The following is a 17,805-nucleotide window of genomic DNA, read 5'->3' as shown; positions in this document are numbered from 1 at the left end:
CGATGCACCCTCACAGAGACTGCTCCAAATGGGGGGGAGGGGGAGGCGGTAAGTGGTAAAATTGTGTTCACGTAGCTCCATTGACGGGGAGGGCGGGATTGGGTAATTCTGTATAGTACAGACACACCCGCCAGAGAAGTCTCCAACTCCACCCAACAATCTTAGGGGACACGTAGGGAACTGGGGGTTTTGGGGGGCTGGATAAAGAGTAGGCTCAGCTTGATTTCAGTGTCAGTAAATGACTAAAGTTAATCCATTGACGCAGGTATATTTTGAAGTCGAAAATAAAAGATTCTGGGTGGTTACAAAATCTGTGGGCGGGGCTGCCCCGGTATCCAACACAAACGTTACTCAACTGTCCAAGTTGCTGTGACTGGATGAGCCCTTTGGGCACTGCCTGAGGGGATGCACAGCAAGATAGAGCTGAAACAGTTCAGAAAATTGCACAGCACTTTTCACACTTTTTCATTTCGGATGATTTTGTGAAACTGTAAAAATTTTGATCTCTTTAGTTTTTCTATAAAAAAAAAGTCAAGTACACTACTATAACACAAATGACACACATTAGTCATTGTCACTGAGAAGAATGGGGCAGGTCACTGGTGTAGCCAGAAACGAGCGTGTGTGTTAAGGGGACCATCCCAAATGGAGGGGGGGAAGGGGATTTAAATTGAGTTAGCTAGCGTATAGTATAGGTACATGGATGAGGAAACTACCAAATGAGTATTAAGCGCCTGCTATGGCTCGTTGTCTTGCAGCCGACGTGCGAGTCCCTCAGCACCCGGAGAGGTACGTCGCTAATGAGCGCCCAGGTACACCTAAGTGGAATTTTGCTTGCGGCAATCGTGCATGTGGCATTTAATTATGACATTGCGCATAGATATGAGTTCGTGAATGTTCAAGGAACAATTTTATACCAATATCAGGAAAAAGTAATATCACTGATTTATGACGAAATATTTTGTGAAATGAATAAAAAAAAATAAGTTTTGTGTCCTACACATGAAATATGCTTTGATCGAGACTCCCTGGTAATATGTTTTAGTTTACGAGGTAATATGTACGTATATCACATACGAAGCACTAATGTTTAAAAATAGCCTCATAAGGAAGGATTGAAATATTTCCGTTACATTTCGTTCAACGGTCGGTACATCACAGCAGGGGGCAATTTGAATTGATTTGAAATTGGTAGTTATCGTTGTAAAGATCAATTCAATACGAATGTTCCCAAAATGTCAGATTTTTAAACTTCGGATGTATATGCGAGATACTGATTATTTCATGTTAAAGATGATAGTACTCAGTAATACCTGTTCTGAAATGAAAACTATGGAATTTTGAGCTCGGTTGTATGCGTAGTCTTCGTCTGGCATTCAAAAAGCTATCGCATCCGTTTCGTGCGTTCCCGATAAAAATGAATATGTTTAGACGTTACTGTAAGTCTTAGGCACCATAAATTGGCAAATATCCCACAACACCTAGGCGTCTGCATGATGACTGTATTTGAGTAGTTTGACAATTAAGGATATTAATGAGTTAGCCAAAATTGAGGATCAAAATACACATTTTAATGTAAAAACGGCTTAGACATGAATATATATGAAACATTAGGCGATAGTCGTGTGTATTTTTTTGATATAGTATATGGAATATTATACTTGAACTTCAAGGAGCAATTAAAAATCTCTGCTAAACTGCCGCCTCCTGATTGGTCGTGAGGTAGTGGTGACATAGGTGCACGGTTGGACAGAAGACGGTATGTGAGTTGTGCGGCAAGTTGTTCTTTCACTCCGATGGAATGGACAGCTACTGGAGCGCTGAGTGTACTTAGGCTGTGAGCGAAGCTTTCCGTGACCTTTTTCCTTTATTTGTGGAGTTACACTTTGTCTCTGCATAGTATTTTTTGTACCAACCACTTTTTGTCCTCTACAAGAATTTTATCTTCAATTTGCCCAAACTTAGTGCGGCTATACTGTACAGATTTTCTGGGGATTGCATGATGCCAATAGCAACCTGTAAATGTTGAAATAAAATAAATATATAAATATCATTAAAAACTCTAATTGTATGAGACGAGCCAAACTTCATGTCCTGATGACAATAAAAAGGCTGTATAATCAGAAAGATGAACCAAACTTTGTCTGATGGATAACAAAAGAAATACTGCTAAAGTAAAAAAGCACAACACGCAATGCATACAAACTCAATATCTGATACACAATTTTTAAACAATATAACAAAATGTGGATATCATGTGAAGCATAACATATACAATTATTCCCCCCTGCTTATAAGCACGATATCAAATGATTAACAAAAATTAATAAACAATATACAATACATACCATTAGTGTGGAAGGTACACCATTTTGAATATGGCAAGTGAAAGTGCATCTAACTTTTCTATTATTATTTTAAGGGATTTTGCTGCACCTACATGAATATATATTATCAAATCAGCAGTCACTGTCACATTTGGGGTATTTAAGGGCCCCAATATGAGGCCATGTGACCGGCATATTTCTCCCAAAAGTGCCCGTACCTATCATTAAAAAATAATTTTTAATAATACGATATATCCACTATGATAAAAGCTACATGATTTTATTTTCAATTGTCTTTAAAACAAATGTAAATGTAAAACAAACATTTAAAACATTTTTAACTTGCCCCATGTCACACTGCGCACAAAATTACTTGGTCCATCCACGTCAAGAGCTTACTGGAAAGTGCTCATTGTGTATTGTTCTGACATGGGAGGCAGTAACGTTGTTACATTGTTAACAGTGAATCAAGGTTACAATAACGGAATTATAAATCATAAAATATCTACATTACATAGAAGAATGCTTACAATGTATAAGCATAAAAGGAATAGAGGAAATGATAGTAGGAATATGATTAAATAATGGATTGAAGCATTAGTAGTTGGTAATGTTTCCACGTTAGTTGAAAGTAGTGCACAGAAAAAGCGACATAGAAAACGCAGTTATAGAAAATGGATTAACAGAAAATGAGACTGAAAACGAGTTTATAGGAAATGTAGATATATTCAAATAACTCTGGCTGTGGAAGAGTGTTTTGGATTTAGTCTGCACATTTTTTCCATTTACCTGTAAATATGAGGCCTCTGCATCTTTAACTATATTGTATCCCACTCTATTTCTTCTGCTCTGTAAGATGGCATTGTCCATTTTCCTCCATTTACACGCATCGGTCTCTTTAACATATACCAAACGTAGTTCAAGGGGGCCATTGGAATGAATTTTCAACATATTTTAAAAAATACTCAAATTTGAAAAAATCTCGCGTAACCTAGTAGGCTAGATCATGTACAGTTATTGCCATTAGTACCTTGCAAAAGGGGGGACCAGGTACCAGCTATACCTCAGAATACTATGTGAATGCCATATAATGCATCAAGATTGATGCAGAGATGAGAATTAAAAAAAATAATAAGATAAAATAAAATAAATTGCAGGGAAAAGTATCCTCAATTTTCAAAGCCTGATATCCCAAAACTACACATTTATCCACATTCTTTGTTGTTTCTCCATAACTACTTGGGCTATTCGAATGGGGTTTGGATCATTTGAAAGCTAAATAAATTTACAATTTTATAGACAATTTGTTTTTCATTTCAGGGGATAAGTCCATTTATCATATTTTATATTGATATCAATGAACATTTCAATCCCCCCCCTCCCCCCCACTAAACTGAGGAAATTTCAAAATCGAATCATCTGTTATAGGTAATGCTATAGTATGTTTTTTAACAAGTTTGGTCAATGGATAAGTGAGATTTATCATTTTTTATGATTTTCAAAAAACTTAAAAAAATAACTTCATTGTTTATTCTCCAAATGATATGAAACTCAGTGTAAATCATAGTACATGTTTATATAACCTATTAAAAAAACAAGAAAATCTGATCATAATTAACAAACTTTGTTCTCGGGTGCGACGACCCCCTAAAGCTGCAGCGGCCGTATAGTTTAGTGACTTGTTTACCTTGCCACGAATAACAAAACGCTGACCCCAGAATGCATTATTGCGATGCCTGAACTAGTCTGTGTGTTACTACATGCTTGTGAAAATGATATTTGTTAGGGGGCAGAGTCTCCCATTAACCCTCCCCTTGAGCAGCGTCCAAAGGGCACGCCAAGTCATGGCAATTTATATTGATATATTTGGTTGGTTTATGGGTCAATACGTTTTTTGGGGGTTTAGAATGCGTGAATTCCTGTTAGTTTTGCCGAAAGGTGGGTTGAGTTCCGTAGAGTTTTTTATTTCTGATGTGTCAGTCCATAGAATTTCAAAGATTTTGGTTACATCCATAGTTTCATTGGCTGATTTGCTGTTGCTGCTGCTATTTTTTCTTAAGTGGTTGACAGTATTAAGGTGGGCTTCTTTTCTATGTATGTTATTGTTGTTCTCTGAATTTATATTATTATTATTTATTTATTTATTATTATTATTTTTTTTCCATAGAGCTTTATTATTCTTGAACAGTGACAAAAAAAAAAAAAAAAAAAAAAAAAAAAAAAAAAAAATTTGCATATTCATGCCACTTTTTACTACTCCAGCATAAACAGGTTTTGCAAATACTGGGGAAGATGCTGCTTGATCTTCCTTGGCACATGCAGTTGCCTTGGGGGATGGAAGGGTAGGAATGGGGTGGGGAAGTAATGTAGTATTGGCAAGTAAATGTTATGTTTTTATTTAATGGCCACAATTTCTCCTCTCTCTCTCTCTCTCTCTCTCTCTCTCTCTCTCTCTCTCTCTCTCTCTCTCTCTCTCTCTCTCTCTCTCTCTCTCTCTCTCTCTCTCTCTCTCTCTCTCTCTCTCTCTCTCTCTCTCTTTGTGGTCTTCAACATGAATATCATAATTAAGGGTTTGTAGTGAATGTTAGGGGAAGGCAACTAGTGTGTATTTGTACACGCCCACACGCTTAGATGCATTCATGCATACAGGTAAGACTGCAGCAACAGGGTACATTTTATTATCAACCACTTTGCTTCATAGTATTAGTCTGTTTGTAGGTATATAAAGGTAGTGTGCTCTTGCATCTTCAGCTGGTGTGAAAGCCTCTACAGTGATTTTGCGATATTAGGGAAAATGTATTGACGTTTAAAAATTATACTTCTTTACTATATACTTACCTTACTCTTCTTTATTACTACACTTCCTCCTCCAAGTTGTGTGGTGTTTGGAGATCATAAATGAGAAAACAGAGCCCATAGAAATGGAGGATACAAATAAGATAGTTGGTATTATAGAATTTCAGATTATAAGATTATGGGTAGATAATACTGATAGGATTTTCCGTTTTTGGCTTTCATCTTTAGTCATTACTGGAAGAAGGCAAAATATTTTTAAAAGTGCATACCAAACAATTCAAGTCTTAGTTGCCAACACTTGCATTATCTATATTGCTCCTTATTTTTTATTTATTTGTCCTTTTTTCTCCTCCAGATGGCTTTGAACCCAATCACTCGCCGTGCCCTGGCACTGACACTCCGCCAGATCAGCCTCCAACAGACTGCTGCCGCCTCCTCTGTTTCAAAGATTGGCAGTCGGGAAGTTGTTGGGTTTGGCTTCAATGGCACCCCTTGCTATGTGGACCGTGTAGACTTCCCCATGCCAGGTGTCCGCTTCAAGGAAAATACTCCAGACATTCAGGTGAGGTTGCCTTGTGATAGGGATATAGATGATTTTTGGCATATTTTATTAGTCTTTGAATTATGGCCTTTTTCGTATTGTAAATCTTAGGTTTGAGATATATTATCATCAACCCAACAAAGACACGCAAGATTTTGGGAAGTGTCAGGCAAGGACAGATGTTCATTGGCGCATGCTACTCTATATCTTATTGGTTGCCCGGCTGGCTTTCAAGGCAACAAAACCTCATCCTATCAATAGGGACATATCAGTTTCTTATAATACTGACTGTGACATAGGACATCTGTCACCATTGGGTTGATGGGTCTGTCGTGCTGACTTTTCAACGAACATTTTCAAGAATACTCAATTTTGAAAAATATCTCCTTTAAGCTAGTAGGCTTTGGCAATCCCATTACGTAATATTTTTACTTCTGAATCAGCTGATAGCCATGACTAAGAGACAAGGCAGGCAGTTACCATGAAAGTCAAAGCGAGAGACTGCTCATCTACTGCCTCGGCGCTTCACCATCCCACAGACGTACCCCTAATGCACCCTCATCGCACACTAAGAGGACATTACTAATGATAGATGATATCCCTGTAACTGTTAAACTTAATATGATGAGAAATTCATGTCAATCACAGCTGCAGCAGTTGTTTATTCGTATGAAATGCCTCACGAGGCACTGCGAAGCTTGTGATGACACAGGGTACTACTACAATCATGTGCAGTTATTGCCATTAGTACCTTGCAAAAGGGGGGACCAGGTACTAGCAACACTTCAGAATACCATAGAATGCATCAAGATTGACACAGAGATCAGATCTCAACTTCAAAGGCTGATATCTCAAAACTACACCTTTTTCCACATTCTTTTGTCATTCCATAACTACTTGGGGGATTCTAATGGAGTTTGGATCATTTGAAAGCTGAATAAATGATTTTTTGTGCCTGGGGATTCTAATTTCAGGTGATAAAAGTTCATATATTATATTTTATATTCATAACAATTAATAAAAAAAAAAATAATAATAAAATCCCACTAAATGAAGAGGAAATTTCTAAATCCGAGTCACACAAGATTTAGGTATTGCTATAGAGAATATTTTTTTAACAGGTTCAGTCAGTGGATAAGGGAGAAACAACTTTTTTTTTTTTTTTACTTCATTGTTTATTATCCAAACAATATGAAACTTGGTGTTTAAATTGTAGTATATCTATATATAACATATTAAAACATCACAAAAATCTGATCATAATTAACAAATTTTGTTATGGAGTATGACAGCCCCCTTAAAAAATGGTATTTATGATGTGCCTTGGTTAGGTCTATAAGGTTTTTGTTAATTTCTTATTATTTTGAGATGATATGCATAATGCCTGTCTATTTTGTAAGAATAAAGTCCACACTTTTGCAAAATAGAAGTCTTTGAAATGCAATATATGAAGAAAATAGGTTACACCTTTGACTCTCATTCAGGCCTCCACTCTCCCTCCCCCCCATATTTGCCAAATTTAAACACAAATAAGTACAAAAATTTGCCAGAGTGATTGTCAAGAGTATTGAAAAACAAATCCAATGGTGTGGGAAATACAGCGCTTCTACTCAGCAGTGGGCCATGGTCGATTTTGTGGCTGCCCAGAAACTTTTATTTTTGGCTTCAAAATATACTGGCATTAGTGGGTTAATGGTTTATAGTGCACACACTCATAGGTGTTGTCAAGACTCCTTGCATTGTTATCTGTTTACTCATGAGAGTATTTAACATTTTCCCTTTTCTAATGTATATATTTATCATTTTATAAGCTGTATTGGGATGGTAATACTGTTTTTGATGCACAGACTCCATATTGCTGTAGGTAATCCATAAGGTAGTGCTGTAATCATAACAATAAGTAACCTTGTTATTTGTTACTTATTTTTTTTAATGAATTTTCTGTAATACAACCTGTGCTGCTGATCAGAATGAGGAATAGGATCCTGAGCATGGGAATGTCCTCCCTGGAGCCAGGTCATCCAGTCATGGCTCACAGATAGTACATTCCATATTTATTAATGGAAATAATGCAAGAACCCCTTTCTAAATGCCCATTGATTCTAATTACCCTCCAAGAGCTTTGTGAGTCCTTTCCATTATTCTGGCCTTCAGCTAAAATTCACACAATTTCCTGTCACCCTGGCCCTCAGCCAGATTTTTTTATGAAGTGAAGGCCACGTCATCTGGATTGTAGGGCTTAATGTATCAGCATGTCCTTTTTTTATAATTGTTGTTGAATAGAAACAAGCTCAATAGACAAAAAAAAAAAAAAAAAAAAAAAAAAAAAAAAAAAACAATTTAACCCATTGGATCCAATTGTGTGTTGGAAATCAGTGCCCAAAACATGGGCATTAGGTTACCTAAGTAGCCAATGTCCCAGGCATGCAGCGCTTAGGCCGGGCGTTTGAACACCCATGAGCATTGATAAGACTATGCCTCCCCTTTGCCTAGTTATATTGTGTAAACAACTTTTGATTTGTTTTATCCAGATGGTAATACCTTATTTTCCTTGCACATACTCCATAACATTTCAGTGTAGTAAATTACTCAGTGCAAAAGAGAGAGAAAAAATGGAACATTTGGTTATTTGTCCTACTTTATTTTTTATAATTTTAAATTTTCCGTAACACAACATGCACCACCAGTCACATTGGCCAGGAATACAGTGCGCAGCATGGAAATGACATCCTTCCTGGGACCAGCACTCTTCCAGTCATGGCTTATGCATGTTACATTTCACATTTGTTTATCAATGGGAATAATATTAAAACCCCTTCTAAGTGCCAAATGAGTCAAATCACTCACTTGAGAGGTTTGTGCACTCGTGGTGAATTTTTTCCGTCGCCTAGTCCTTGGCCATTTTGCAAGAGATGCAGCTTCTTTTAAAACCTCTCTAGCCTCAGCAGCTACCTGGACAGAGTCCCAAGTGCTTAACTCAGTATGGCCTAGGGAAATCTTATTGTAAGAGTTAGAGACTTTTAAAAGTTAGTGTGTAGTTTAAGCCTTGGTGTTTTTTGAAGAACTCCCTTGAAGAATAAATGTACATTGCTTCAGATAGTATGGTCTTCATTTTTTTTCTTTCTTTCTTTTTTTTTTCTTTCTTTCATTCCCCCTTTCCCCCTCCCTCCTAAAGATATCCAATTCAAAGAATGTATGAATATACCTCATTGGTCTTTGCACTCCTGCTGTTTTACTTCAGTCATGAGCCTTATTAGTTCAAGGTGATTGCCAAATGAAATTTTCCTTTACCGAGCATAAACCTTCTATTGTTCTTGTCCAGCTGTTCGTTCTTCCTACTGCCCCATCAAATGGAACTGTCCCTAATTCCTTTTAGACTTCACTTATGCTGTCACAATCTTGGGTTTCAACATCAAGATGGATATGATGCCCCTCCACCTATCTGACCTTCTTTAGTAAGAAATTGCTTATCAAAATGTAGGACATATTGGTATTCTTCCAGAGAATTTAATTTACTACATCGGTTTTTCAGTCTAGCAGTTTTTCTACATTTTATGAAGATTGTTGACAAAAAAAAAAAAAAAAAAAAAATCCCAAGAGAAATACTTTCACAATATGCATAACATTTTTCTCTGTGTTCCAGGCCCTCCGTGAAAAGGAGAAGGGAGACTGGAACAAGTTGACCCTTGAGGAGAAGAAAGCCCTTTACCGTGCATCCTTCTGCCAGACCTTTTCTGAGATGAAGGCTCCCACTGGAGAATGGAAGTCTGTTCTTGGTCTTAGTCTCATTGCTGCATCTTTAGCCATTTGGGTGTACATGTGGATGAAGCTGTTTGGTAAGTTTACAATGCCATAGACGTCAGTGCTCGAGAGTACATGCATGATTTTATTATGGGTAAAGGTGATAATTGGAGGTTGCATTGTTTTATGTCCATCTGCTTGAAGCAGTGTACACTTGCTCTGAAGTATGTGATAGCACTTAGGATAGGTAGACATGTGCAGCACAGTGTAAAGAAATTTTCACGTGTTGATCATTGTAAACAGGAAATATATAGTATAAAGGATGCTTTCAACTTTTATTGATCTTTTCAGTATACTCTCCCATCCCGGATACACTTTCTCCAGAGAAGCAGGAAGCTCAGCTCAAGAGAATTATTGCCCTGAAAATGAATCCTGTCCAGGGAATTTCTTCAGAGTGGGACTACTCCAAGGGTGAATGGAAGTAAATTCTAATGTTGTAATAAAACTGCTAATTATTGTCATCATATTTTACTCATTAACCATGTGATGTACAGTGGAAACCGTACTTGCTGTACTTAGATATTTTACAGTATGTAACGCACCAAAGGATGATGATGATTCTCGATTTTAAGTAGTAAAAAAAAAAAGTCAGCAGGCCCAAGTTTAAGCAAGAAAATTCTTTGTTTAAAATTGAACTTCAGTAATGTCTTTGTACTACTCTGGCCTTAAGTGGTTTCAAGTGTATATTTCTACTCCAGTGTATACCTGAGCTAATCCCCATTCCATCTCCCTGGCTTGTGAGTCGTCAACAATATACTGAAAGGAAATCAGGAGGTGGAGTAGTAGTGTCTGGTGCATTTATTTTTTTTTGTGAATTGTGTAATTTTTTTGTTTTTAATGACATGGTGGTTATTGCTAATAGTCTCTTCCAGTCAGGGGGAAGATTCTTATTGTAAATAAGATATTTATGTCACTATAGTATGTGTAATTAAATGGTGACCCCTCTCATGTATTTTATTTTCCAAAAATGAGTTTATATACTATACAATTTTCAAATATCTAATGTTAGAGCAACTCGGTTTTGTAGAAACAACTGCAAGCACAGATATAATGCAAGAGATTAGATTAGATATGCCTCGTGCTACATTAAGAATTATCTTGGTGATGCGGAAATGATTTATCTGGTAGGGGAAAGCTATACTTTATCACATGCATTGAGTTCATATTCTAACATTTTAGAAAGAGGCAAGTTTGAAAGTACTTTCCATATATTTAGCATCTTTATGAATTAATGAACTGTACTTTGTACATTGCAATAAACATTCAGTAACAGTGCCAGAAGTTAGTGTCAAGAGAACTTTTATTTTTGCTAAAGTGGTAGATGAAAATTACAGAAAGGTTTGAGAAAAATGCGGAACTGTATACAATTGGAAAAACAAAGCTAGTATTTTTGAGAGGGAATACTGTAATACATTTTGTTTTAGGAAGAGGAAAATCTTGTCCGTTGAAAACCTGAAGGCTCTCACATTTTTCTTCATCAATTCATTCATTCATTCATTCAAACGACATGTTTTCTCCAATGCCTTTTGTTGGGGTTAATTTAAAGCTGAAATGAACGCCAGAATCCTCTGCAGATTGTTACTGATCTTTTTAAAGATTTTAAGAATTATCAAGGCCCCAATCCCTTGCTCGTTATCGTGGCATGCTTAGGAGACGGAAACCGAGGCTATGTGTAGGGGATCACCCCTAGCTTGGAGCTCAACCATCGCCTGAACTATTTTTACATGGTCTTCACTTCCCCTTTCATTTTCCCTCTTATGCATACCCTTTTAATGTCTACTTCCTAATGCGAGAGCTGTGTTGAAAAGATAAAAATATTTAGTTTTTGACAGAACTTGCTCAGATATCTGCTTGCTACAGTTTCATAGCGTCTCGTTAGTAAAGCCGCCAACATGGCCGACAAAATTGATATCATTGCAGCCAGTGCATTATTCCATCTTTCAAATGAGTGATAACGATGAAATTCTTTTGACTTAACAATTTTGTCGCCAGATGTTATAATTATACTTGCAAGTTGTCATATATGTGCCAAACAAAAACCCAGTTTCACTATGAATAGTAGATATTATCCTTTTAGATCGTTGTTGCAGTGTGTGGACGATATTTTATTAATCATAACGTTTGTGCGACATACAATGTAAATGATTATTTAAAATTCTTACCATTTATCATATTGAGTTGATTCAAATCTAAGGTAAGAACATATTTCTTCGTCGGTAATTTAACTATCATTACTAACGGCGATAAGTCGGGTTTTCTTTAGCGAATAATTCTGTCCCCGCTATGAAGGAGAATGAATTCTCATATTGCGGTCTGCAAACATTGATAAGCTGGACTTTAGGACTTCTTGGCGAATTTGGCAAGACGACGCAAACCAAACCACAGCGTACCCGCGATTCTCGTAAAGAAATGCGCCGCATGATTATTTTTTTGATTGCAAGGAAGTGACCCATCAAATAACTTTCGATGCCTGACCCCCTTCCGTTATTCCTCAAAGTAGCATAAGAACGATTGTCGTTCCAAATGTCGGTCATATTTCTAACACGGCGATTACATTTTTAGGACAGGCTAATGTTTGATGGGCATCGCCGTAGAATTAAATAAATTATGAATTTGAGAACTTCAATTCAATGTCAGTAAAGTTCGACAACATAGACAAGATCATTTCAGAAACATCAGGGCTAGTTTTTTCCTCCAACAGTCGTCTGTTGCAGTTCATCCATACGTTAAGTTTGCAAATCGATAATCTCTGTTGCAGCAATTCCCCCACCCCCAATTCTCTGCTGCTTGTGGTGGGATTAGAAGACGAAGAGTGAGACCCAATGTAAGGGATCACTCCTACCTTGTAGCTCAGCCCTCGCTTCAACTAATTTTGCGTGGTCATTACTTCTCCCGCTTTCCTTTTCCTTATCTTTTGCATCCTTTTTTCTGCCCATTTCCTGAGGTAAGAGAGCCGTGTTGAAAGGATGGAAGGCTGGCTTTGTGTCAGTCCTGAACGACTTACATACTCCGTTTGCTGTTCCCACTTTACCCTTTTCACTACCATACTGATTTACAGTGCTGTACAAACCTTTGGCATGTAACTAATTTTGTCCTAACTGTCAACCTATTTTTTCCATTTTCGTCACAATACTTTCATCGTATCGCTGTATGACTTTTAGTATGTCAATTATTTGCTTTGATCATTAACCAATCCGAGAATCCATAAGCCGCCCTTAAGAGCTAAAAAAGCTTCCTTCCTTAAGGCTTCACCCCCAAGCCTCAATAACATCAATAAATAGTTATCATCTGCCACTTATGTCCTTCGGTTATTTGGTATTCTTGTTGAGATGCGACTAGTAGGACTAACTCGTCTCATTTAAGCACTGAAGATGTTATGGTATTAATAGACTAAATATAGGTCATTCTGTACATTATCGTATTAGGCAACACCAAAGGTTGTTTGCTTCTCAGGAAGTCAGGAACGGAGAGCTAGAAGATATATAACCTATGATTCGCTGAAGCATAGACGTGCAAAATATTCTCATTCCTGGCATTATGCTTTTTGACAGAGGAAGGGAAGACGTGTCCATAACACACAGGGATTCCTGTAGAAAATGAACGGGTGGTAAGTGTAACGACAAAGTAAAACAACCAGAGGAAATCATGTCTTAAATGAAAAAGTTTAAATCTTCCAGATGTTTTATCCTAGACACACTGATTGATGTAGTGATAAACAGTAGGAGCCACACCAGTGATATGTTGCTTGGAAACAAATTCCCTCCCCAAACCTAGCTTGCTGTCGTCGTGGGAGGGCTTAGGAGAGGGGTACTGAGACCCAGTGTGGAGGATTACCCCTACCTTGGGCCTCAGCCCTTGCCTCAGCTAATTTTGCTTGGTCCTTTCTTCTCTTCTTTCCTCTTCCGTATCTTCTTTACTCCCTTCTTCTATCCCATTCCTAAGGTGTGAGAGCCGTGCTGAAAGGATGAAAGGCTGGCTTTGTGTCAGTCACGAACGGCCTCCGGGAGTCATGGGCACGACCCTCTTCAATGTCAACCCCCTCTTCCCTTATTACTACTATTCATCCTTATTGCCCCCCCCCCCGCAGAACTACACTCCACACCACCACATCTTCCTCTCGCCGTCGTCCTTCTACTACCTCTACCTCTGCAAACCTTCTGGGTACTCTATTTGGCCCAGCCAAGTGGGATCGATTCTTTGTGATTCCCCCCACAGCCCCCTATTCTGAGAATACCCTTCTCTTTCAGCCGTGCCTCCAGAAACAAGTAGGCAAGGTTACCTTTCGATGTCGCTCTGATCGTTCACGCCTTGTCACGGTTACATCTGAAACTCAAGCTCGTGCACTATTTGCCCTAACTGACCTTACTGGTAAACCAATTCCTGCCGAACCTCACCCAACTCTTAATACTTGTATCGGAACTGTTTCTATTCCCCCAAATGCTTGTCCCATGTATAACATGGACTGGTCAGACTGTGAAAATGACCTACTTCCTTGCCTTAATGAATATGATGCAGTGGCAGTACAGTTTTAAATTCTTCCTCCTAGAGGCCAACGTAAATTTCAAGTCAATATTGCCAAGATTAGCTTCCATAGACAAGGCTTCCCCTATGAGGTTTATATTGGTGGACTGTCTTATCATGCCCGACAATATCAACCTCTTCCTCGTCATTGTCAAAAATGGCGTTTTGGCCACCCAGCCAAACATTGTCGCTCCACAGCCCGCTGTCCTCTTATGTGCCCAACCTGGTCATGACCGTTCAAATTGCCCTGCTCAGTCACGTACATGTGCCAATTGTGGAAACTTCCATAATGTGTTTTATAGGAGCTGCCCTGCCTATACGTTTCAATGTGAGCTAGCAGTCCTCAGATTTAAACTAGGCCTCACTCTACGAGAGGCCAGACAGGAAGCACGACGACGTGGTTTTTCTCGCTCAACTTATTCCAAAACAGTCCTGCGCTCTGCTCCCTCACCATCTACACATCTGCATCTCCCCAGGTATTTTTTCCCTATACCCAAAACCTACGTCCTATGTCTACTCACCCTATCCACCAGTCAAATCAATTTTCCATCCTAAATCCAGATACTCCAATCTCTACCACTTCCCGGATACCTACCCCTCCTCTTCACTTTAGTTGTCATACCAGACAACCTAAACGTTCCACTCCACACTCTCCTACTACATTCTCTCCTACACCTTCCTCTTCATCCGTTTCTCAGATATCCATCTCTTCTCCTCCTTATTAGAGAACCTTTGTTTCTCAGTCCTCTATACCAAAGTCCCCTCCAGAAACCCTTGAAGTCATCCGAAAGTTCCTAAAGATGACCCAAGGGAACGCTCCGCTCCCTCATCCACCCCCAATCCCTCTGTTCCTACTCCTGCTACATTTAAAATATTTGCAGATATTCATCCTCCTCCTTCCCAAGTTCCCTCCACCCCCTTTCCTCCAACACCCTCCCAACATACCCCACCCTCTCTACCACTTGAATACTCACAGGAATCCTCTCTATCACAACAGTGTCCTTCTCCAGACCCCTCCTCTCCAAACATTTTTCCTAGCGTTTCACCACCTTCCCCAATCTCCCTTTTTCAACCCCTGGATTCTTCTCCTATTTCTCCAACAGCCACCTATGTTTTCCTTGATCAGTGTCCCTACTCCTTCCCCAGTCGCAGATATACTGCAATTCACTCAGTTGCTCTACCCCCTTATATTCCCCCAACCCCTTCCCAAAATACCTCATCCTCTCAACCACCATACCACCCAAACTAAACCTCCCCCCAAAACCCCATCTTTCCCTACTATCCCTCCCACTCCCTCCTGGATATACATGTGAATCTCTTTCATCACAATATCCTTCTCCATTCCCCACTGTCCCTATCGAACCCCCAGACACTACTCCTTCACCTATTCCTGATCCTTTGTCTCAACACCCAGATACCTAAGCCTCTATCCCTATTCCTTCCCCAGTCACAGATATAATACAATTCATTTAATCGATCTACCTCCTTATCCTTTCTCATTTATTAATCACTGCTCTACTTCATTTACTTCCCTCCTTTCCCCTTTTCATTACCATACTTCCCTGTAACACCCTCTAATCTTTGATATGTAACACCATCTCCTCTTCTCGGATTTTTCTCTTACTCTTCAACAGCTATCTCTTTTCTTCCTTGAACATTTTTCCTATACCTTCTCCAGTGAGATACACTATAATTCACTCAATACCCTCCCCTTTATAGTAATTTCTGCTCTAGTTCACTTGCTCCCCTATCCCCCTTTTCACTACTATATTATCCTATAACGTTCTTAAACCTTTGACATCTAACACATTTTATTCCGACGCAATACTTTGCCATAGTGCTATATGACCTCTGATGTCTAGCACATTTATTTTCAAACATTAAACATTAAACATTGGAAACAAATTGGAAACATTGTGAGGGACACAATAGGAGGCATTCGGCTACAAATTTCTTGATATGTATGGGGACATGTCTGTTACAATGTTGAGACATGACGGCAATAAGAGTCGACTTGGTGAAATTGTCCGCACAATGTTGGTCTGTTGGTTGGCGGGAGGTCGCTGACGACACTACTTCGTCCACACTGCAGGATTGCTAACATGTCGCCCAACAAATCCGTACTAACATGTCTACTACGTTCAGTTCAGTTAGATTTGCGAAGTCATGCTTCGCCCAGGCCTTTTCTCTGGAGTGGCCTGTCAACTACGATGTTCCTCAATGACTTAACAACTTGTTACCCAACTTGTCAGTCTCAAGGGGATTGTCTGTTTTTTATATTTTTCATGCCGATTTTGATGAAACACACCCTCTAATTTAAACCCATGCCTGATCTCCGTGGAAGATTTTCAAACAGTTTTTGAATTATAGTAAAAAAAAGAAAAAAATAACGAAAAATCACTGAAGAAAAAAAGACGATTTTTCAAAAAATAAAATCATAAAAAAATCTAGTCTTCTGATTGTTTTATTATACAGAATCATCATTTATCTTTATTTTTTAAATATCTTACCGAGTCGACTGGCAGGTGTCTGAAAGTTTTTTTTCATATATACATCACTTTTACAAAAAAACACAGTAAAAAAATTGCGCTTCCTACATTCACTAGACACACTATTTATCTACAAAAAGAGCCAGAATACATTTATTTTGGACTAAGTTTGCGTCCTGTACGCTTCTTGAGAGAAAAAATAATAAGTAAACTTCCGAAATAACGGCAATTTGATTTTTTTTTCTCTTTTCATAATCCATAAGGTATGAAAAATTAAAGGGAGAAGAAGAATCTTCCTAAGCCATAATTGTCTATCATCAACCTGCATTCCGAAATATTCCGGACATTGCCAGCACGTAACGGTTTCTCAAAATATTTCGTAGTGTAGCGGGGTGGCAGTAATTTTTCGTATCTATAGGCCTACATTGACCATTTTTAAATTTTTAGAAGTCGACTTTTGTGTGTAAATAAATTATGAAGGCGACTATTTCACCAACCTAAAAAGGGAAACTGAAAATATATATCACTTCTATAAGACGCGCATAAAAATATTGCAAATCCTAATTGCAGTATGTAATAGATCTACTATTCAGCTACAAAATGAGACATACGTTAAAATTAGGCTGAAAATGCGTGTGCCAAGGTTAAAAATGAGGACCCAAGCATCGTGATCTTTTTCCCTTTCATTTTTTTTTTTTACATTTTACATATGAAATCATATACGAAATAATTGTATATGATATAATTATCTATCATTTATCTATTATTGTTGCTCTAATGGGGTTTTACAATGTAAAATACTGGTCGAAAAAAATATATCGTTCTCCAGTCGGACGGGTATCATACGCAAGACCTGAAGATATTAGACTTGGTGTCTTTGCACTGTGTTTAACTCTATGGGGCCACACAGCCAACTTTCACAGTCAGACTCCCGCGAAAAGACGAAATACAAGTATAGGGTGGTGTAAAAATATGTATATAAAGTGTGTAAGGATAAATAGATCATTTTCGTGTATCCCGTGACCTTTTGTTTATTTATGTTACTTCCGTTTGTTTCTTTGTTGATTGTTTGTTTATTGTTTTTGTTTGTGTTTTCTGATATTTCAAAAAGTTATGAACATACTTTAGTGAGATTTTAACCAGAGGTGTGTTTTAACCTAAGTTAGATACCGAATGCACTTTGGTGGCGATGCGGACCATGGCTCGGATCCAGATTTTTTTCCTAACTGAAAAAGTTATGGATAGATTTTTAATATTTTTTTTTACCTGAGGTATGTCTTAGCCTAACTAAAATTTTGGTGGTGATCCGGATCATTTGGCAATCCTAACC

General features: G+C 38.2%; 1 protein-coding gene across 1 annotated transcript in view; it reads left to right on the top strand.

Moving 5' to 3' along the window:
• Nucleotides 1-10,410, top strand: part of LOC113827976 (Cytochrome c oxidase subunit 4) — a 12,941-nt gene extending 2,531 nt beyond the window's left edge. The window contains exons 2-4 of the mRNA XM_027380929.2: nt 5,479-5,685; nt 9,308-9,500; nt 9,757-10,410. Of these exons, the coding sequence (XP_027236730.1) occupies nt 5,479-5,685; nt 9,308-9,500; nt 9,757-9,890 (534 nt within the window). The 3' untranslated portion in view covers nt 9,891-10,410. The remainder of the gene's footprint in view (nt 1-5,478; nt 5,686-9,307; nt 9,501-9,756) is intronic.
• The last annotated feature ends 7,395 nt before the right edge of the window (nt 10,411-17,805 follow it).

This window comes from Penaeus vannamei, chromosome 19, assembly GCF_042767895.1.
Source record: "Penaeus vannamei isolate JL-2024 chromosome 19, ASM4276789v1, whole genome shotgun sequence".
Lineage (NCBI taxonomy): Eukaryota > Metazoa > Arthropoda > Malacostraca > Decapoda > Penaeidae > Penaeus > Penaeus vannamei.
Note: the sequence above shows the minus strand (reverse complement) of the source record. Positions and strands in the feature narration are given on the sequence as shown.